This window comes from Gambusia affinis, linkage group LG13, assembly GCF_019740435.1.
Source record: "Gambusia affinis linkage group LG13, SWU_Gaff_1.0, whole genome shotgun sequence".
Lineage (NCBI taxonomy): Eukaryota > Metazoa > Chordata > Actinopteri > Cyprinodontiformes > Poeciliidae > Gambusia > Gambusia affinis.
In genome coordinates, this window is record NC_057880.1 from 13,961,845 (window position 1) to 13,985,744 (window position 23,900).

At 39.9% G+C, this 23,900-nt stretch overlaps 1 protein-coding gene across 1 annotated transcript; it reads right to left on the reverse strand.

Moving 5' to 3' along the window:
• Positions 1-434: 434 nt before the first annotated feature.
• On the reverse strand, positions 435-22,946 carry stox1 (storkhead box 1). The gene is made up of 4 exons (XM_044137500.1): positions 22,435-22,946; positions 6,545-6,697; positions 2,290-4,927; positions 435-1,128 (listed from the first exon to the last, which is right to left on the reverse strand). Exons 1-4 carry the CDS (start codon positions 22,757-22,759, stop codon positions 975-977), a joined length of 3,270 nt encoding a protein of 1,089 aa, XP_043993435.1. The 5' UTR covers positions 22,760-22,946; the 3' UTR covers positions 435-974.
• Between the last annotated feature and the right edge of the window lie 954 nt (positions 22,947-23,900).

Consider the following 23,900-nt stretch of genomic DNA (forward strand, 5'->3'; position numbering starts at 1 on the left):
ATTGCTGCTCCTTGGTCATCTTGTCAGTTTAGGTGGGTGGTCTTGTCTTATTTCCATATATACCATACCCTTCATCTTCATATACTTAAGACTGCTGTTTGTATTATAACAAAATCTTCAAAAGGCATTAATAGTTATGCTAACTGTAGAAGGTGCTCAGTACTCAAGAAGCAGAATAATGTTCTGGCCTTAACAAATATTACACTGATCATGCTTTTAAGTCAGCATTAGCAGAAGGAATGGGTGAAATGGACATAGCACACAAAAATAAGCAAAGAAGCTCTTGTCAATTGTCAAGCTATTTCAGGAAGCCATTTACATAAAGTAGTGCAATTTAAAAAAAATGCATTTAATCTTTTTTTACAAAAAATAACGATCTCATGACACCAAACTGGGAAAAAATAAAGAAAAATAATTTCAACGTTATCTTTTGTTTTTGGGATTCCCAGATAGATTCTTAAAAGGAACAAAATAAAAAATTGATTATGGTAATATAAAGCAAGATGTAAAAACTTGCATTAAATTAATTGCTGGCTGAGCTAAAACACCTTAACAGCTGTTTATATATATATATACACATACAATTATCATGAAACGAAAGACATCTTAGTGAATATATAATATATTTTATTCTTGTAACTCAAGAACAAAATTGAAAAACTAGGACATGTGCTTTTCTACACATTTGAGCTAATTGGACAATGAAAAAAAAAAGCATTTATATTGCATTCAATACAAACTATAACCGCACATACACAAGTAAGTCTGGATATATCTTAGCAGAATTTAAGTCTATTTACATGTATTGTGTTCACTGTACATTTTTACACACCTGTCCATATAGGGAGGTAGGCAGCAAAGTCCAGATCTTTGTCTGCACAAAATGTGCTATATGCACATTTTGTGTAGACAAGCAAGCATATCATTTAAGCCTTTTCAAGAAGAGTGATCAGCATTGCTTTACCAAGGATCTGCTATACGTTCATGACAGGAGTTAGCTGTAGCAGTGAGCTCTGTGGTCGGATAGTGCTGCTCTTTGAATGCAGCTTCTCCAGGTTCTGCAGGAAGCTCCGCCTCTTGAGACCTTCGAGGATAACAGTGTTGCTCGATGCAAGGCTGACACGGGTCCTGTACGGAACAGAAAAATACCACTTTGGTAATGTGACATCATTCAACACTTGACCAGTGCGACCAGGTGCACAGAGAGTTCAACGTCAAGAAAGAAATTCTTTTCTTCCCCTTCGATTTTAAAATGAGTTTTTAAGTGCTGCACAGCAATTACACATAATTATCAGCAATGACTCCCTGCTGTTCAAACACTGGATTCTATAATTGGCCACAAGGTGTTTGCTCAGCTTTATTGCAATTTACCTTAAAAGTACAACAACACATTTTGGGAGCAAGGCCAACCACAGACATGCAACCCCGAGGTTAACAAACTTCATTTCTGTGTTTACATTGGCCAAAGGCACTTCAGAAAGGCAGGCCGTGGTGTGTGGGCGCACATCTGGAAGGGTACGATGTTTTGCAAAAAATTTTCACCCCTCTTGAAATTTTTCACATTTTGTCACATTACAATCTATAACTTTTATCTTTTATGGCACACAGTAGACCATCACAAAGTAATTGATATTTGTAAAACTAAAAGAAAATATTTGGCTTTTGATTTTCTTTTTGTAATAAATATTAAAATATTCAGTACAGATCCACCTTTTTGCACCAACTGAGGCTTATGGATCTTTGCAGCTAGCAACATGGTTTCACCATGATTATGGAGTATTGAGGTGGAAACTTTCTGTCACATATACAATTTTGCGTGCAGGTCAAAAAAAAAATATTTCAGCTTCATTTGACCAGAGCAATTTCTTCCATGCTTCCTATCCACAACATAGCTTGAGTCAAACCGTGATGCTGACTTCTTTTGCTTTTCTTTTAACAATTACTATATTTTTTTCTCCTATAAAGGCCAGATTTACAGAGTGCACAGCTAAAAGTTATCCAGTCAACAGATTCTTCCACGTGATTTGTGGATCACAGGTAATACTCTGATTTTTGTTTGCAAGCAATTTGAAAGTTGTTGTATTCTTTGATTTCCAAATTTGGGATTGCAACAAGACAAAATGGAAAACAGTTCAAGGAATGTGGATAATATGACACAATATATACTGAACTTAGAATTCAATGGCTTTCACACTATATTAATAGGTAAGGGTGTTGTGAGGAATTACATAATCATTTTACATTACTTTTTAATAAAACATACATAAAAACATGAAGACAGGCACTCACCGAGGAGAATCTATTCCACTGTCTCCAGTGATGCTCTGGTTCTCCACCATTTCCTCTGCTCTTCTGGCCCCAGTTGGTGCGCTCTGGGTGACTTTGTGGGTCTGAGGAACACTATTCTCATCAAAGCCATTCTGCCGCACTTCCTGCACATCTACAGCCCAGTGCGCAGACTCACTGTCACCTTCGTCAGCTGATTTTCTGACAGTCTCTGAGTCTGATTCGAGCTCGCTGGCCTGGCAGTAGTCAAAGATGCTGCTGTCTGCACCTTCGCATACCTCTGAACAGCTTCCATCCAGAATAGGACCACATCCCTTCTCCCCCTGGATCAATAGACCCCTCGCAGAACTTTGCTCACAGAATGTCCCCGGCGATCTAGTTCTTTGATGATGCGGTCTCCAGCTGCTCTCTGCTGGTCTTGTGGCTAAGAGGGAAGCTTCTCTCTGGCTCGTTGGAGTAATTAGATCTGTTAAAGTGCTATCTGTTGAGTCTTGTTTGCAAGCAGCTTGCGGTTGTTGAAACATAACTTTGTAATAGGAATGTTGATGGTTTTTAGATTCATGGTTGTTGTAAACCAGCTGGTGATAGTTTGCAATACCAGGTCGGTAATTGTCATCTGCATCAATCATCTCCTCGGTGTTCAAACACAGGGAGCTGCAGGCATCTTCCTCTTCTGGTCCATCTGCTGCCTCATAGAGCCTACAGTCATCCTCTATTAAACCTTCACTGTTTGCTATTAGCGGTGTACTGTCAGGGGGGGTCAGTTCCAGAACATCTTCATTGTTAATGGTTCTGCTGGCTGATCGGATCTCCTGCTGATCCTCAATAGTCATGGAGAAATCCTTTGGCTTTGGAATATTATCCCTTTGTTGAGTGGAAAGTCGTAGGGAGTGTTTCCGTTGTAAATTGGGCTTGGGCCATGGCAGATCTGGATTATGTGCAGGGTTTATTGCAGACTGATATGGATAGGTAGGGGAAACAGTAGTCATATTGGAGTGTTGATGGATGTTATTGAGACTGTCATCTTTTATCTTGCCTTGGTCTGGTACATTTTTGTACTGTTGGACATCTTGAAAATATCCATTTTTGCCCTCTCTTCCCCAAATCTCCTTGCTGCTTTGTTCATCTTGACGCCGAATTTTGTCATCTATCCTGAGCGTGCTGCCATGTAGATATGCTGAGCTGTATTCTAAACCAAGCTCTCTACTGACCTTGTCTGGCTGGAGCAGATGTTCAGCAACAAAGTCTGCCTCATGGTCACAGTCGTATCTGTCCTCAGACGAGGGGAATTTCAGGCCATTCTCTCCTTCTGCTGCCATCAGTTTTGCCCGATGAGGGTCCCATGACTTGGAGCGGTGACTTGTTCGTTCCTTTCTTCCAGACACAGATGTTTTGCCCTCTTTGACTTCTTTGGCCTCTCGTCTTCTGTGCTCCCTGTTGGTGGGAGCTGTGTTCTCAGCATCCTTGATTGGATGAGTCTGGAAAGGATTATCAATGCGTTTCTTGTAGAGACTCTTTCCCTCAACATTCCCAGGCTCCTCTACTTGATCTGCAGCATCAGCAGAGATTTCTCCCCTAAGCCTTGTTGGAATCAAATCCTCCTCATCTGGATAAATGTCGGAACATATGGGGGCCTTGCTTTTAATTTTGTCTTTGTCCCTTTCCCTTTGCTTTTCTCGAGATGAGTGGACCCTCCTCTTGCTACGAGAAACCTTCTGAGACAATCTTTTCCCTCCAATGGCTTTAGACAAGTGGTGATGCCTGTGTTTGGAATAAGTTAGGATGTCGGTTGACATTCCCTTGTTGACTCCCTTGTCTTCGCTGTCCAGACCTCGATCCAGAATCTTGTCCACTCCCCTTTCCCTTCTCTCCTCCAGTTTCTTCATTAAGACAGTGTGCCGTGTCAGGTTGTCCACAGTCAGTTCAGGGTTGATGCGTTTGATGATGGCATGCTCCAGGTCTCGGGGCAAGTTGTTCAAGTCTTCCTCATCTCTTACCGGCCACTCCTCCGGAGGAAACTGACCTGAAAATGATGCATACTCCTTCTTTGGCTTCTCCTTTTTAGCTCCATTCCTCCTGAACAAACTGAGGCCAAACTTCCTCACGGGTTTATCCTTTTCTTTCCGATTTGTGGCATTTGTAGTGGCTGTTGTTTTGCTGATCTCACTAGCTTGGCAATCAGCAGCTGTGGATGTGGACTGATGCTGCACTGAGGGTTTATGATCTGACGCCCGGGGCCACTTTAGGCTTCTTCCCGTGCATTCGCTTAAGGACACAGACACAGAATGCTGGTCGGGAACAGTGGAGGGAGGGACGGTGGCCGTTTCAGTGGCGGCAGTGGTGTTGGGGGAATTTTGATGAGGGCTAAAACAGTTGCATGACCTGCAGTGGGCGACAGGGACTGTTTGAGTGCCCTCAACACAGACTTCATTGCTCAAAAGGTAAGTAACAGGAGGGGTCAGAGGAGGGTCATCTATTGAACCAGAGGTCCACCAGTTCTTCTCTCGAACCATGTTGTTGGTGATGAAATATGTCTGAGGCGTGACAATGAAGTAGCCTTCGCCGGTGTGGTAAATCTTGCGCTCCTTGATCAGAGTTCCAAGTGCGTTATAGAGGATGTCCTGAGTGGGAATGGTTATCCCTAAGATACAAAAATACAGAAGAGTGTGACAGACAGCGGGTATCTAAGAGGATACATTTTATCTAGACATAAGATGATTCTAACAATCAAACTAAAGTACATTAACATGTATGTGTTGTTTAAGTGATTTTAAAACGGGAACAAAGCTGTAAAACCTTTCCCTCCAAAATTGATACTTTCAAATTATATATTGTGTCTTTACTAAAGTATTTATGCTCACTGAACTTTTGTCATCTAACAATGACATACATCAATGTATTTACTTGGGTTTAGAAGAAGAAAACCAACCCAAAGTAGTACTTTATAAATGGAAGAACAATAATACATTGTTTTTAGATTTTTTACAAAAGAAAACGTTTTGCACGCTTATGTATTCAGCCACCCTGAGCTAATACTTCAAGGAACCTCTATTTGTGGCGATTACAGCTTTTTAGGTAATCACAGAACAGCTGCATTTATGTTGAGATTAAATTACTCATATACTATTTGCTAGTTGGGAGGTTCCTGAAGGCAGGTGGTTGTGCTGAATTTTACTTGATGGTATCCAATATAAATTGAATGAAATTGATACTTTCTGTTTGTAAAAACTTATTTTATTTACCTTCCACTTCATATTTATGCACTACTGTGAGTTAGCCTAACACACAAACTCTAAATAAAATACACAGGATTTTTGTGGTTGTAATGTAGCAGTATGTAAAACGCTTCTGGGGATATGAATATTTTTGCAACCAATTTTAGACTTTTTGTAAATTCTCTCAGTGTTTTCATTGAACAGGCAATTTCCTTAAATGTCTGGGGATGCATTAAAGAACAGCCACTGCACACAATTATGACAGCAACAATAGTGTTGAAAGAGATATATAGGTTTTGAAAGCACTGCTGTACAACACAAATTGTTAAAAATTGTGTAAAAAAAAAAAAAATTGCATTGTTTCTAGATTTTTTTTTGTCTTGTTTATTTGTTTGTGTAAGACAATGTTGGACAACGTTTTGCACATCACAAAAGAACTTTGTATTAAAGGACTCAAAGTACTGAATGAGTTAAACCTTTTTCAAACCTGGCATAATTTACAAGATTCTTAAATAAAACAAAAAAAAGTTTACATGCAAATGACAGGGAAAAAGTATATTTTTTTAGCCTAAACATCTTCATTTGGTGTCTTTTTTTAGCTATTATTAGTCCAACAAACACAGTAAAGGGTTTAGATTTTAGGAAATATTTGAAACCAAGGTTCTTTCCAAAAATATAGCCAAGTGAAAAAATCAGGACTGTGTTCTAATTTTATGTTATATGAGGACGTGTTTATGTTTTATGTTGATGTATAGTTGTGCAATCCATTTTTATTTACCTCTAGAAAATAAATTGATTTAATTACAAGTCAGCCACAAAAAATTTGTTTGTTTTGAACAAAAATGTTAGGACACCTAAACCCATAACAGTTAAACAGGTTTTAATCCATAATTATTTTATGTGAATTTATCAGTATTGTTAAACTTCTTACTAAATATCTAAAACTATTAGAGAAAAACAACTGAAGCTGCTGTAGGGTGCTCTCGTTTTTTACACAATTCACTTTTTAAACATGACATTTGAGAAAATATTTTATGATTTACCTGGATGGGCTTTGCTCATGTAGTTGACAAGCGCCTCCTGGGTGACGATTATCTGGGCAGAGTTCATGTCGGAGATGACAGAGCACAGCACTTCAGCTAAGGGAATGAACTGCGACTGAGGAACCGGGGACATCTGCACTGGGGAGAGGTCACCTGAAACAAACACACATCTTCTTGAGGAGTGGGTGAAACAGGTGGGGCCCGCTTCAGGAGATCTAAACACACCTGGGTCAGGGAAGGTCTCCTTCCAACTGCTGCTGCCAGTGAAAACAACTCAAAGTACCGAAGTTGACATTCTTGCCCTAACCACCCTCAAAATCATAACCGTGGTGGTCTATTTGTGAGTTATATGAACCGTGCCTGACTTGCTTTTCAAATTCCAGCAATACATAGACGGACCACAGAATTCCCCGACTCCCACAGAAACAGCCACAAGTCCGCCTGCTGTGCAGATCAGATAGCCTGCCACCCATATCATACGGCTATGCACCCCCAGGAGCGGCATTTACACAAACATGTCGCCAACACAAAGAAAACGTATAGAAGTGCTACACTAGATAATCTGTCTTTATACGTACATCTTGCATAAAGTTTGTTGGAAACATATTTGCATAAAAGTTCTTGCATCATTGCTTTTAATCTGGTCATTTTAGAGACTTTGCATAACCAAAGCAAAGTTTTCATAGTTTTCCCACAACGAACAAAAACCCAATTTAAGCAATGTAGTGGTTACGTTAGATGAAGAAGGGGCCAAGATGTCAACTGATCACTACCTGAAAGCATGTTGGATCCCTGGCATGAGAAGCTCCACAGATGAGGGTTGTAAATTAGGAGATGACCCTCATTTAGAGATCTGAGAAAATTCCTTACTTGCTCTGATGTACGTTTAGAGAAACAGATTCTAAATGGGTCTCCACTGAAGCTTCCAGGAGGTGTGCTCTAAAGTTTATTGGTGCTGTTGTGAGGACTACCAGAAGACACATTGGTGGCTCCAGGTATCGTTTTTCTCCGAGGAGTCCTAAACCAACAGACATGTTGGGAAGACTGCTGTTTCCATGGTTGCAGAAGCAAAAACACTAGAAAAATTTGGAAAAGCAATTTCATTTTGGTTGTTTGAGACTGAAAAGGAAAATATGACCCATTCCAGGTGGTGTTCTACTTTGGAGGTGTTTCTGGGTGTTTTGGGGCATGCCACACTAGGAGACACTCGCACAACTCAATGGAAGAACCACGTTTCCCTTCTCACTCTCAATGAACAAGAGAGTGTTACTGGGAAGAGTGATATCTGGGTTTCCTCTGTCACCTGATCTCAGATAATGAATTACTATTTTCTCAGTGATAACATACAAAGAAACAGCTATATTTGGCTTGCCTCATGCTGCCTTGTTGAACTAAGTGCTGTGTACGTCTTGTTGGAAGGTCACAATCATCAAAATCACTGATATTCTAAAAAAGCAGGGGAAGCACCAAAACAAGCCAAATTGTGCTGCTGGTGAATGATTAGCAAAGGGACTGAGTTACCTCAAATGTTTTTCTCGAGGGTATGTGCATAGCCTTACCCACAAGAGTGGGAAATTGGTTTTAGTTAATCAGCTACACCACACAGATATTTGAATCCCACCACATAACCAGATGGACCTCCAGCTTGTTTTTGTTTTTCCACAAGTTTCCTTGTGTGTTTTTAGGTTTTGGGGTTGTGGTCGGGAGAAAAATTTCAGCATAAACTATGTGGATTTGGAATAAAACTTAAACATGTGTAGTGTCTGTGACAGTGAGCGATTCCCCGCTCCGCCCCAGGGCCGCTCACTAGAAACATTCCCAAGCTCACACTTGAAGTAAACTAAACATTTACAGCCCTCACACTTGAGACACTTACAGACAAGGCAGGGAAAATATACAACTAATCAAATGTGTGCCCTGGTGAAGCATGACTGAACACACACACACACAGGACATTGGTACCGACAGGTCACAGCTAAAAGTCTAACTAGTCTGTTGCATTAAATATCAATGAAATACACTGCTTTCTAAAAGATAAAAATTGAAAAGGTTCAAAGGGTATAGATACTTTTGCAAGGTCAGAATAATTACATTTCACATGCATGGAATTATATAATTATTTGACTTTTTGATGAATGTGTCAAAATGGCATCAAAATCAGTCTTTTGATGCTCACTGAAATGGATTTAAATTAAAAACCTAGTGAAGAAATAATAAACACTAAGGCAGTATAAGAAAATATCAGTGCGGCGAGCTCTCTTCAAGCTCACAAGGCTTACAGATAAGGTTACGTCTTTATAAAATTGATCCTGAGGGATTGTAAAAGAAAAAAAGGGAAAGAAAACATCTGCGCTCCCTCAGCTGAGAAGAGGCATTAAGCTGCCTAAACCTCAGCAGAGATATCTTTATAGCAGCTGCACTGAGCAATGAATTAAAGCTGCTGACTTAGCTCCTCATTGTTATTAACTTCCTATAGGAATGTCTGGCAGGCTGTGCACATAAAGCACCAATGTTTTACCACTCTCAAGAGTCACAGGTTCAACTAAGATATGACAGAAAGAAAACGTCTTTATGCCTGGGAAAAGTTTACCTAGTGCTCTTTCACAACAGCAAGCAAACCAAGATCCAAGGATGATATCTTTTCAGATACCTGCAATCATGACCTGCGTTAAATAAATACTTTTGTTCGTAGGGAAAAAAGGTAGTGTAATAGAAAAACGGGACAGTGGAGGATTAAGGTTTACTGAATCCAACATTAGCAGGCGTGATCGCCAGGGAGGGTCACTGCTGTTACCGCCTTCTCTCCAGGGGGAACGGACCTCTGTGTTGCTGTAATCCAAGACTGGGAATCCAACATTACACCCTTTGTCATAGCACTCAGCATGAATACCCAGCTGAGTGCCATGGCAACACAGTCCTGATCCACAATGGGAGGGGAGGAACGGCGGCTCCAGAGTCAAAACAGGATGAGACTTGTGTTAAAGCGAGGCAGCATAATTTCAGTGGAGCCCCACAAAAAGGCACTGATGGTCTGCACTCAATGGAAACAACATATTAGAAGGGCATGAATCATATTCAGCCCCTTTTACTCTTTTACATAAAAATACAATTCCGAATCAATCTTCATTGAGAGCTTTAATAATCAGTAGATAGGTGCCATCTTTGCGTAACTTAACAGAAAGCCAAAAAATTTCCCATCCGCAGTTTGATCAAAACCAGGCAGGGAACACAGCAAAGATGTGAAGAAAAGGACCTAGACAGAAGATACCAACACTTCGCTCATTGGCCATCATACAGAATGCATCACCCTGATGCCTTTGAGAATGAGGTTTTAGGTAAACTTCATTTTATTTTTTTAAAGTCTTAAGGAGACTTTTTAAAAGTTTTAAGGAGAGTACTCCTTAAGACTTTTAAAAATATGTTTATGCGCCTTATTTGAATTTAATGTTTTCTTGTTTTCCATATTTTGTAGAGCGGCTGACAGAAATGGGTCTCTGTCACCTCAGATTTATAACTTACTAAAACATAAAGTGATGGATCATTGAATAGTGGTGCCTAAACGCTTTGACCAAATTAACACAGAAGGATAAACATTCAGAAATGTTTCAATATACGTCTAGTTGAAGTAAAGAAAGAGGTAAGCACACACCTTTCTTTCTTTGAATCAAAATTAGATAACCTCGTCAATTTTACCATCAGCTCCCTCGTGCTCCCTCCAAATGTACCTCAATGCTAATTTGGTGTGAAACTGTTCTGATAAACAAACTTCAGCAATTCCAAAGATCACGCTATCTTGAATGCCTCACACAGACAACAACACATTTCTCCCCAAGTCAAACTATGGGGTTCATAAGCTGCTGTCTGGGGAATATGAAGAAGAATTTCGAACTGACTGTTCATGTTACAGAGATGATTGACAAAGAACTTCTCTCCTCTTCCCCACTGAAACGTCTTTGGCTGATGAAACTGATCAATGCCACATGTATCCACATGGCTGTGTTGGTTAGCAGGCCTCAGAGCCACATGAATCCTATTTCAAGTGTGATTACATTAAGTTCAGTCCCCTGAAGGAAAAAAAAAAGGAAGAGAAAACACAGCAAACAATATGCAGGGCATCATGCAGAGCCTCTATTAGCTGCGGAGCTCCAGATTATCCAAACTGAAGATAGAAAAAGTGAAAACTTTCCAGACATGATCTAAATGCGTCACATTTTAGGTAATTCCATACTAAATCACAATCTGCTGAAGCAAAGATGTTGAGTGTTTCATTTGCCCAGATGTGGGCAAATGAAACACGCTTCATTTGCCCACAAACATATATTTGGAAAAACACAACAGAAACACACAAAACAGGTAAAAGATGAAGCTTCAGACTAATATGTAATTTCTCTGCCATCTTGTTGCTGTTGACATTTTGAGAACAAATGCATGACTACATATTCTGTCTAAAGATCATTCCCAGGCTTTAACAAAGTCAGTAACAGTCTTGCTCGGATTTGTTGTGTCATACAGTCTAGCAAAAGCCCCATAAAATTTTATATGCTGCACATTAATTTGAAAGATATTGTTCTTATTAGTCATAGTGTTGGCATCTTGACACTAACTTTGTTTTCCACAAAAATATCTCAATAAATCTTGAATGAAGCTTATTGAGGAGAGTTTTTTTGGGTGACTTTTCATGACTTTTCATCAAGTGGTGTTTTTATAATTGTTTTGGGCTTTTAAACGAGATGCTTGAGTAACTCTGAGGTTTAGCTATCCAAATCCCCATGAAATACCCTGTACTTTAAGTTCCCTTATATGATCATCCCATAACTATGAATGTAAAATAAGAGTGAAAGAAGTATTTTTGTTGTCTAGATGGGATTTTATATTATAGTAACTAGTTTCTTAGGATAAGTAATGAAATACATTTTCTGGAATTCATATCTCTAATGCCATAACTACAATAGTGCATACCACTTTCCTAAAATAATGGAAAGTGCCCAAAGTGGGTTTTCTTTTTGTCTGAACATATTTTATTTTTTGCCTAAATAACGTTTAGCAAAAAAATGACTTATGCCATTATTTTAGGAAGGTGACAAAATGATAAACTCTTTCATGTGAAGCCTTAAAATGAGTTAAATGACTTGTAACAAAAGTTTTATTTATCTATGTGTACAAAAACATTCTGGACATAGTTAATGAGCTTTATAATTTAACCCGTCGCAAATTCAACTCGAACTGCAGCCAAGTAGCACATTCAACACATACCAATTATTATATTTTACTCCAGAGAGTAAACACGCTAACATGGGGCACAGGACTAAAGACTGTTGGTAGAACTGTTTTGGTTCTTGATGGTTGTCTTGTCATTTGCTGCCTGTCTTCCCCTTCTCTCTCAACCCTTTTTCTGTCAAATTACAATAAAAGTCCCTCAATAGCTCTCAGAAAAGAAGAACATGCAAACATTAGCTCAGCTGTTCCGCAAATTGAACCATATAAAATATTTATGCCAGGAACAACACTTGAGTTTATATTTTTAGAAAGAAACAATAAAGCTCTGGATGTTTTCAGTGATACGCATTTGGAACAATTTTACATCCATGTTAAAGCAGCAGTCTCTGCAAAAACCCAATTTGGGATAAAAGATAAACATTTACATGCTCCAGAAGTGGTTCACTTGGTAACCCTGGACTCTGTATCAGTCGCTGTCGAGTCTTAAATGATTATGATCACTACTGGGACATAAAAACTAATTCCTGACTAGGACATTGTTACTTTAATGCATTTCTTCTTGACACACCAGGACTAAATGTTTCATAAAAACAGTAATCAGTTTATATCAATGTGTATACTTCGGTTTTGTTTATGCACTGAGAATCTGGCTTGTGAGCAGAATCAGGTGATCCACAAATGTTTTGACCTGATCACTGAGCAGTCCGAAACTCAAAAATTTGAACTCAAGTTCTGTTTCATTTTGACACGAGTGCAGTGTTTTTCACCAGAGAGTTTTTCTACATTGCTACTTCCTTTCATTTGTTACTACAAATAAACGCAACATTTTTGGGTGTTCTCTCATCTAAACGCTGAATGGATCGCAGTGGTATTAGGAAATATTGAATTACGCTGCTTGCTCTCAGGGAAAGCACGAAGAGAAACTCTAAATTCCTTCCCTCTTTGCTGTTGCAGGTGAAACCTAGCTGAAATATCTGCTTTGTTTTTCTCTCTCCAAGGCCTCTGGGAAGGCTTATGCTCTTAAACACACACCCTCTTATCTTACCCCGCTATCGTCTAATCTTCTGGATTCCACTTAGCCAACGACATAATCTTCTCTCTCCCTTATCATGAACACAGCACGACGTTCAACACGATCAACGGCTAAGCCCTCCCCGACTCCCATTGACTGAGACCTTGTGAGCGCCATGCTTGAGTGTATCTGCAGATTGTACATGCAAGATTTTAGTAAAGTCTCCATCGGGACGTTCATATGGTCAGATTTAGTGTAATGGGAGTAGATGCTAGCTGTGATTTATGTCCCTAAAACCTCACACAACCACTGGCCACTTTGTTTTCAGTGATTTTGCCTCCATTACCCCCACCTCCCATTTGATATGTGTTTGTGTGGAGGAGGTACCATGAGTTTTTTTTTTTAAGCTCTTTACAAGCTTGTGTCTTTCACACAGATGTGGGCGTTGCAGTTAAATGACCCAATAAACTTGGTGAAAAGATCCCTTCAGAAAGCAACAAGAGGCCAAATGTCTCAAGAAGCAGACCAACACAAATTCTTTCCTGCCCTTCCTTCCTGAATGCACCAGTAGCACAAATATCGACTATGGCACGCACTAAATAATTAACAAAATAACTCTACTGCTTGTGACTCATCGATAAGCAGTAAAAGGAAGAGTATCTGATCACTTTACAGCTGTATTGATTGATTTCCAGCAATAAAATGAGTATTTCAGACCAAATCTTAGTCAATAGGTAAATATTTAATCATCTCTATTGATTTAATCATCTCTATTGATGGTTCAGCATCTCAGAGGAGAGTTAATATGTTTAAACATTAAGAGAGGTGCTAGGAAAAGGGGGAAGAGTCCTGATTAATCTTTGCTTAAACCCATTTATTGTCATTTATGCTAAAGGAATGAACGTTAACAACAGCAGAATAAAAAAACACACAAAAAAAACCTCAATAATAGCAAAATAAAAGTTCATTGGCTAAATGGTGTAGTTAGCAAAAAGAAACACAGGTCAGGTTTGTATTTGTTCATGTTACCATGGAAACCTTTAGTATGGCAGTGACCTGCCAAACGCAGCACAAAGAGAAAGAGGGAAAAGGAACAGCAGCAGAGGGGCTGAATGGGTGTCTGAAATCCTTATTTAACAAAATGCTGCATTTGAATTTTCATCTGTGCTGGCAAGAAGACACAGAAACCTCTAAAACCGATCCATTCAAACATCTCAGCTCACATAGTTTGTCACCACAGAGTAACTAGAACAACCCCTGGAGCTGAAACCTCATTAAATATTGTTTTCAACACATGATTCACACAAAGTAACTGAAAGTCAAATTATGCTGTTTTTGAGTTAGTATTCAAACACCTTTTAGATTAATCAGCTCTATAGCAGAGATTGGTAACAACTGCATGTTGTTACAAAGAACTTTAAGTCTTGATTTACTTGTTTGCAACTTAATATCAAAACATCCCAATGCCAGGAGACACATTAAAAGCACAGCATTACCCCATCGTTTTTACTTCAGTCCTCTTCGGACTTCATAGACCCCACCCCATATCTGGTTCTCTTCGGCTTTTATGGAGCCAGAAATTAATCCGGAGTCTGTATAGGCCCACAGTGGTATTCATAGCAATCTGTTTCCCATTCACCCACACCCAGATATAATAGGTTTAAGGCCAGACCTTTTAGTTTTCTAGTAAAATCTGATATGAAAACCACAGACATAAGTTGGAGAATGCATTTAGAGTGAAGCAAACCACCTTTAACGGAGATATAAAACCTCTATTGCAGCAATGAATATTGTTATAGCCAAGATGCTCTAATCATCTTGGGTTAGGGTTATAGCCAATACAGGGATCAATCCCTGTATTGATCCCTGCTCAATACAGGAATCTGTATTGAGCAGTTTCCCATTGGAACTCTGACTAGTGCTCAGCAGGTCAAATACTAATAAAATCTATTTTTTTCCTGTTAAAGAAAAACATCAAAGCTAAGAATGGTCTTTATTTCATCTAAAATTACACCAGTCTTATGTATACTTTGTTTTGAGTTTAACTAAACATCAGATAAACTTTAGCTACATGTGATTTGGTGCATAATTGAGGATAATAAAATATAAAATTGAGAATACTAATGATACTTCAGTCTTTGTTTTTAAGACTAAAATGTAACTCCAGCCAAATTCTGAAGCTATGGTTCTCTACATCTTGTTCATTGACTTTGAGTCAAAAACAGCCTTTATTTCTAATAGTGTCCGTGTTGTCATCCAGAGTTCATGTGATTCATTCAAGAATGCTGTGCTATTTTACTGATTTGCATTGCTGTTGGTCTTTTCCATAGATGAAATGTATCATCCCAAAGGCTCTGCATTCCCAGAAAATCCTGGAAAATAAAGACAGGAAATGGAGAAGAGGAGAGCAGAGAACGAAAATGTAATAAAAGTGCAGCCTGAAGCTAAACCTGGGATTCCCTGTTTGCAGGTTGTCGGTGTTTCTCCAATGACACCTCACCACTAAAACAAAGACACGCACAATAAAAGTTGGTTTCAGCAACTATTAATCAGGACTGATAACATTCATTGGTTGCAGATGAAACCTATTTCCTGCTGTTTAACTGGGCTCACGCTGCAGCTGATCCCGGTGTTTATTATCTTAGTTCTCAGAGCATTACCTGCCATGTGATGCATTGCTTTTTAATGTCCAACAACTGGTCCGCACGTATAATTTGGCAAGGTTCTTCCAAGCCTTTTTCATTTTCTGTTTAACCACAAAAACACAGCATTCTGCTAATCGCAGAAACAAGTAATACATGCTCCAATGCAACATAGTTTGACAGCAGCAACATGAGAGTTTAAAGATAAGTCTCCTTATGAGAAACCTAAGAACCCGCAGACAGGATTAGAGGTAAACCAACATATCGACCAGCCAGTAAATTAGGCCGGCTGATATTCTGGCCCAGAAGCAGAACACCGGTCTGTGTGAGCTGCTGGAAAAAAGATGCAGAATTTAATTTGTTTCAGGAGTTGGAACCAGGATGGCAACACGCACGGGTTATGTAAGTCGACACACTGCGAGACTCACTGATTGTTGTGGAGGGCTAGGTAAAAGGTCACAGTGCTATTTGTTTAAGAGTTTATACCAACAAGCTTAGAAAGTACAAATTAGAACTTTAATGTAAATCAGAAGCTCCTTTTATCCTTTATGATAAAACCTCCAAAGTTGTACTTTTTTGATTGTTATTTTTGAGTCACACATATTGTCAGACCTTTGTGATCAATTCAAAAACATAAAATCAGACAATTACTAAACAATAAGTCTCAGATCCCCATTTTCTAAATGGGGATCAGTCCAACAAGAGAGGACTGATCCCCATTTAAAAAAATAATTTCTTGACTCAACAGATTTGATACAACAGTCAATAGAATGCTTAGGTTTTTCCACTGTGGCCATTAAGGTGGTAACCATGGTGTTGTCCATGGGAGGTTTCAATTGGAGACGCAGGAGCGCCCAATAAGCAAACACCTGGGTACTGTATCGATCCACGTTTCTCCATTTGCGCTCTGAAAAAAGCCCTCTGAAGCCAAATGACCTCAGGGTGCCTTGTTACCAGCAAGGTTGCACCCTTTGACCCCTGCTACTAAGTTAGGACAGGGTGGGCCATTTAGAGCCAGCAGAGCTCGGCAAGGGGTGTCATAGTTAATAAGCTGACATCTGGAAGAGTTATGACCATTAGTGGAGCGCTCTGAGACTTTGACCAAACACCCTCATGAAAGGCAACTCCCTCTGTGTTAAAACTACGCTTTCAAGTAAAAAGAACAGAGCAACAGCGAGGCCTGCTGCAGTATGAGCGAAGTAAATGATCTAAAGCATAATTGAAGCATTTCAGGAATGTTTCACTGCTTCATGGCATGGCAAGGTAAATGAAACATACTGTTTGAAAAGGAAACCAGGCTTAAAAAGGAGAGCAGAGCCATGCTCTAGTCCGTAAAAGTCACAGCTGAGGAGGTTCGTGCGGCATGCCAAGCAGTGTTTTCAATGGGAAAAGTGAGAATTGATTTGTGGCAAGAAAACAGGTCAATTAAAGAGAATGATTATAAGAAGGATACAGGAAACTTCCTACCCCGGTTCACGATATGGATACATGCTCCTCGTGTCACTAAGACAATGGTAAGACTGTAAATAATTAAACCAGTGAATGCCATTATGGAGCCTTAGGCTTCAAACGGAGAGTCGGCAGATTGTTTCCAGTGTGAATGCACAAACTATTTTCAATTCAAAAGATTTAGGTAAAGTATTCATGAAGTGTTTTACACAGTGGAAAAAAAGCAGTGAGCTGGTAAAGACATTCTGCCTTAAAACTGCACCAACAACGGTCATTATTGAACTATAGAATGCTTTTTTTAAAACCATATTCTTTCATTATCTCCAAATGGCTGCACAGTGGCACAGCTGTATGCACTGTTGCCTTGCAGCAACAGGATCATTTTTCAAATCCCTTTCTGCATGTTCTCCATGTATATGCTTGGGTTCTCTCCAGGTACTCTCGTTTCCTCTCACACTCCAAAAAACACACTTATTCAGTTTCTCTAACTTATCCTGAGGTCTGAGGGCATCCATACATGATCCTGTGTGTCCTTGGTTTGCCCTGTATCCATGCCAAGCTGGAATATGATAGTTTGTCTCAATTGGAGATAAACTGAGTTGCTGGGGGTGAGGACAGTGGAATAAACATGGAATAAAATAGAACAATAGCAGTCACATTGACAATGTGCTTTGGTGGCACAATAAATACACAAAAAGCAAACTGCATGGTACTGATTTTAAAACAAAACACTTTTTCACATTGTCACTGTATTTGTCAAAATGTTTTAAGCAAAATTTTATCCTGTAATATAAGTCCCTTTATTTTAAACCGATATGCAACAATTATTCCTACTGTAAGTAACACAACACACTAATTTTTCAAGTTACAGTTATATAAAAGTTATATGCATTATTTATTGCTATGATTTAATCTGATACAAAGCAGAAAATATCTAACGTCTACACTCTCTACTACTTGATGGGGTTGCAGACGTCCCACGACGAATCAGAATAAAAACCCAGTAACTGTTGGAATTTTTCCACTTTCCATGCAGAATAAAGTACATCATTGTATCTTTTTATTAATTACAGAGTAACAGAAGTGTAATAAGTTAGTATTTCCTACATGATTAGAGGCGTGTTTCTGCTCAAATAGCCAGCCTGCAGTCGGAGCTTACCTACTGTGGCTTTAAAACTTCATAAAAGTGACATTCCTTTAATTTCAAATTATCAATGAGTTTTTTGGCAAAAGACTTGTTTACCAATAAGACAATGCAGAACTCCAGACTCTCCTGGGTAGATGGAGGGGGATTACCAGTCACTTTAAGGCTGGCTGGGACATATAATCTGTGTAGAGTCCTGTGTTTTGCCCCCTGGGTTCTCCAACCAGAAGGCCATGCCAAGTAAACCTCTCAAGAGACGCTTCGTAATCAAGTGTCTGAACCATCTCAGCAGGACCTGAATGTGGAACATCTCAGAGTTAAATCCAAGAACCCTGCAGAGATGCCAATTTGAAACATTTGCATTTGTGATCTTTGTTCATCTGGGAGAAGGAAGAGAATCACCAAGAAAGATGAGTGAAGGGAGGGTTAGTGCTTCCTCCTGACCCTGAAACACTTGCGCTCACAGAACTTAGGCCTAAAACACTTGCGCTCACAGAACTTAGGCCTAAGGTATCATTCTTGAATTCTTTAAATAAATCCTGCTAAGTTTGAAATCCAGCACCCAAGTTTTCACAGATGGCAGATCCTTTAATTCTTTGTAATATAGTGAACAATCATATTTCCTTTGTTTGTTTAGGTCGATAAAATCCTCTGCTTTAGTCTGTTTATGCTGTAAAAAATAAAAAATAAATAAAAAAAGCATAACATTTTCTGGATTTAATAAAGATCAAACAATTTTGCTAACACAAGTTAATCAGAAACATTTATTGAAACAAGTCCCACAAAAACGTTCTTCCATTTTTCCTCTCACTCTTTGTGCTTCCTTCATGCATCCCAGGTGTTTACAATAATAAATATGTCATCTAACCAGGATCACTGTAAAGCTGCAGCTTATTATCCACGGTACAGTTAGAGCTGTCTGAACTGTCACGCTGGTCATTACTGACATCATTTTGTAGGATGGATGAAGAGACGGGCCAGCAAAGAAGACTGAGAAACACCCAACAGTCCTGATCTGAAGCAGAGAGGTCATTCCCAGTAACACTGGGGCCCATTCCTACAATGATAACAAGCCAGCCTGTTCTTCTCCTGTCTGCTTACCTCACCACCAGCACCACCAGCACCACCAGCACCCCTCTCCACCCTGCCTTCATTTCTCCCAATCATGGTTGACGGAGCAACAATCTGTGCAGACTCAGGCTGGTGACCCTGATTATCAGACCAGCAAGAAATTATCCAAGAATCAAGCGGTTATGTTGTTGTTGGTTTTTCTATTTTCTTTGATTGGGGGTCTTGTTGGTTATGTCAACCAGCCTCAGCCACATCTGGCTTGCTTCAGCTTCACGTTCCCTGAAAAAGCCACTTAACTCGGCGGGGCAGTAAAAGCACGTCCCAACCTTGCTCCGTCCTGGGAAAGGAAATAGGGCTGTTTGAAAATTCACTGTAGCCTATAACTCATAACATTTCTGTTTGTGAGGCTGACATTTTTATATCAGGACAATGTCAAGGCCTTTAAATTCCCTACCTGATATCAATCTAGGAGTCAAACTTCCACAGTCCCCGACCGGCTGTGAAACGGAGAGGGTATTAATCCTGGTAGCAGGATAAGCAGCTGCAGTCAGCAGCCAGTTGTGTGATGATTCACTGCTGACCAGCTCCCGAAGAGAAGGTCATAAACCAGGCTCTGACAGCCGGCCAGAGCTGGTTTCCATACAAACTGCTACAGATAATTTGTTATAATGGAGTTATAGACTGGAATGTACTGAGGAATCACCTGGTGAGCTGAATCAGAGGAATTATTGACATGGATGTAAAAAAGAAGCACAGAGATGTAAGAAGCCATTTAAAAGAAATCGTCTTTTCTATGACACGTCAACATGTATCTGCAGTTCATACAAACTGAGAGAGAGGAGCAAAGATTTCGACAGATAACAGCAAGGGTACAACACAAGTGCTGTATATCATATGGAATGACAAACATCCACAAGTGCTGTACCCTATAATTTTAATTTGTAAATGGGACATTCACAAAATTTGGAAGTTATTCCTTTTGGAAATCTTTGAGTCAAGATAATACCTTCTCTGGTGAATACAAATGGTAATACAAGCTGTGATAATTGCTAATTACTAATGTCAGCTTGAAATCATTTAGCTTTCATTTTTAAAATGTTGCTACTTCTCACACACAGTTTGTTGGAAGTTTAAAAAATTGACTTTGAGTGCTGCTCTTATTTGCTATGATATTACGCGTCTTAAACAAAACGCAGATTGAAAATCGGTCACAAAATTCAGATCAGTATCTCAAACTACAAATGAAAGGTTTGCACAAATTTGTTTTTGTGAACCTAGAATGCAAATCACTTGATAATTTGATGGCTGTCTTGCATCCAATACATCTCTGTGTCCATGATAGCTGGCTCAGCTTCACCTTTGGCCTCTACGCTGTTGTTTGTGAGCTAAATCAAAGGTTAGGGTTACCAAACTGTCTCACACCAGGATGGCGTGTCAGCCGCTGCCACACCCCCTCCTCTCCCGCTTCACGCCCTCCCATGCTCTCCCTCTGTGTGGTCTTAGCATTCCTCCATTGACTTGTCTGTGCACCACTCAGTCTCGGCAGAGCTGCCGGGCTGACACAAAGTCAGCAAGTAGATTACAAACATCAAATCCTTTTATAACGCAAGTGTTGCTGGGACTGTGAACATCCAAGATCTAGCAGTTCTTCTGAGTCTTAGGTCCACTTTTTGAGTGGGAACTCAAACTCCTGTTTTAAAGCGAGAAAATATACCATGTGTATCTCTTTGGAATAATTAGGTCTAAGACCCACAGAAGGTCGTGATTTTCTCCAGCAGTGTGTGCTCTCCACATTACCAACCCATGAGCTCAGGCTATAGGAGGCTGAATAAAGGGTTCCATGCCTACTCAATTGTTTCATCTCAGCTGTATTCTGCCTTAAAATACAACCAGAAAATGGAGGCAATTGCGAATGATTACATTAAGCTTTGGTAACAATAAATCAAGAATACGCTGGTCTGTGAAGATTCTTCAGGCTTCTTCTTTGCGCGCCCACAGTGTTTCTAAGATTGTCTGTTAAATGTAATAATTTAATGCAGGTTTGACTACTGCTGCTTTAAATTAAAAGCGCAACACAGGATGGATCCTTGACTAAACAAAAGAAGCAACAAGAAAACCAGTTGTGGGTATAATTGCTTGTCCCTGAATGACAAAACACTGACCTGGGTGGGAAGCCATATCATTCATATTGCAGGCTAATGCTTCAGGCATTTCTGGTGCGAAATATGAAAGCTTAAAAATGTGCAAAACTAAAAGTTGTTTCACAAAATAACATTTTTGACAAAAATTTGTTACATAGGTTTCATTTACTTAGGTTTAAAAATGTACACTTGTGTGATTAATGAGGACTGATCTAAAGTCCTTCTAATCAATAATGATGGAAGTTTTCTCTGGGTGTACACAACATAGAAGATTACAGTACCGCCCATCCCCCACTTGTTTCTGCACACTAAAACAAGTCTACTATGCTTTTGCTCACATAAAAGGGTCACAAAAACCAATCTTGCTTGGGAAACTAAAGGAGCGATCCCCTTAACTCCTAATAAGACGGTCTGAAACTGAAGCTGAGCTTATGACAAGCATATCTCTCCTTTAACCCTAATTCAGACCTCCCAGTCTGCTCCAAAGAACCGATGTGACATATTTGTCACTGGTAACCGCCCACTAGGATCTACTGAGCTTCTCCAAGAACGTCCACATGCAGGCCAGGTTTTTGTGTCCAGAGGGCCTGTCCACGTTGGCAGGAACAATCATAACCTCAGTATGAAGATGGCACCAAACACACAACAGACAACGATCAAAAGGCCGAAGAAAAACTTCAACAAAAGTTGTTTTAAGTTGTTAAAGTGTAGGGAAGAGCTACAGTGTATCATATCTCTTCTTATATCTTTTGTTTTTCATTTATAAATCAATTTATCTTGGTTATATTTTCTGTTTAAAAAACAAACATTGTTTACACTGTGATACCATTAAACCAAGATATAATTACACAAAAGTTATCAGACTGTCTCACCAGCCCTTGAATGCATACCATCATGTAGACAGGCTTTATTATCTCCACATTTTATTAACTAAAAGCCTGGAAGCTTAATTGAACTTTATGGCTGGTCCAATAAAACTCCAGAGGAAATAACTGTGCTCCGTCTGACACTTATGTGTTAGTCTATGTTTATAGTTTTACACACTTTTTCCCCCATTGTTATAAGCTAATTCTAATGGGAGTTAGACACAATACGTTGAAGACCCCTTATTTTCAATCATTATCATATTTCTTTTGATTGCAGCAACTGTGTGGACTAAAAATGCAAGGCGTATTGATATGGTCAAGAATTAAAATGATATCACTAGTACGTACCAACAGCTTTAATAATGAATCCCTTTGGTGATCTCAGAGCCCTGCGCATCCATGCTTCCCTCAGCACCTCCAAGTTGTTTGCGTTCCCTTGAATGAAAAGCACCAAGTTTTCCATCCATCCCTGAAAGTGCACCTCCGCCATGGCCTTAACGAGTCTCTTATTCCAGAAACTGCGCGAGTTTTGGGCTTTGAAATCAGCAAAGATCTCCTGGCCACTCGGAGCGTTGGGTTTCCCTTCGACGGCGCGTAAACTCTCCTCGTCCGGGCCGAAGACCACGGCGAGCGAAGCTCCGGAGAGCTGGACGAGCCGCTGCTGGTGGGACATGTCTGAATAACCTTTACCTAGCTCAGTACGGGAGCGGCCATGGTCTAAATCGAAACGCTCTCGTTAAAAGACGAGTTTCCAATAGAAAACGCGCAGTGGACAGTGGATTTTGCCATGCATTCCTCGCTGGGGGCTGTGAACCCTGCAGCCTGCGCGGCAGACGGGGAGCGGAGTGGTTTGTGTTGGCTTCCAGGGGAACGAGTGACGGAGGCAGGGAGGAGGAGGAGGAGGAAACCTCATCAGCCCGCTAATGCCGCTGCTGGGACACACACACACAACGCACGCCTACACACACACACACACGCACACACACAGGTGGACCTCCCACTGACTCCTCACAGGTGTGTGTCTGCTGTCAGGTGGAGTTCCGCTTCAGCTAGTTTAAAAGAGTCACGGTGAAATAAAATGCTTTTTAAAAAAAAGAAACAGACTTTGTTTTAACAGATTGTCAAGTCTCAGAGCTGAGCTACATCTGCTAGGCAGCATGTCAGCAATACTCACAATTATGCATTCCAATAATTCTTTTAAACAAATCCAGATAAGCTGTGATTAAAGTTCAAATGATTAGTAAAGGAGCCCAGAATCTTTTTACAAGTCTAAGAAAACTGAGACTGACACAGACCGTGTGAGTGTGGTCTTCAAATCCCAAAACGCAAAGCTAATTTGAGTCATCTAAATTCATGAATTTATTAGATTTATGTGTCTCCCTCCTCATTTCTTATTTTGTCATTGTCACACATAAATAATTCAACACTGGTTAATTTAAGACATGGCGGCCTCAGGAGGAGAAATGTATTCCCAAGGATAGATGTGACAGAAACTTGACTTAGTGCATTTCACAACAATGACTTCCCTGGACAAAATGCTGCTTCAGCCACAGGGAGCACATTTGGTGCTAAAATGAGAACCATACACTCCTGTGCTCCTAACCCCATTAGGCCCAGCTTTTTTTTTTTTTTCTGATGTTGAAACAGGGACAGACCCTGAAGTGCACACAGACACACAGTTCATATATCTCAGAGGGGCCCGGGGCTTTGGTTTCAGCAGCACGCCGGCCCCTGAAATGTCTGCATGGGGCCAGTATGAGCCTCAGTGGGGCATTAGAGCTTTTGGAGGAACAGGATATTACGCTTCCTCTGTA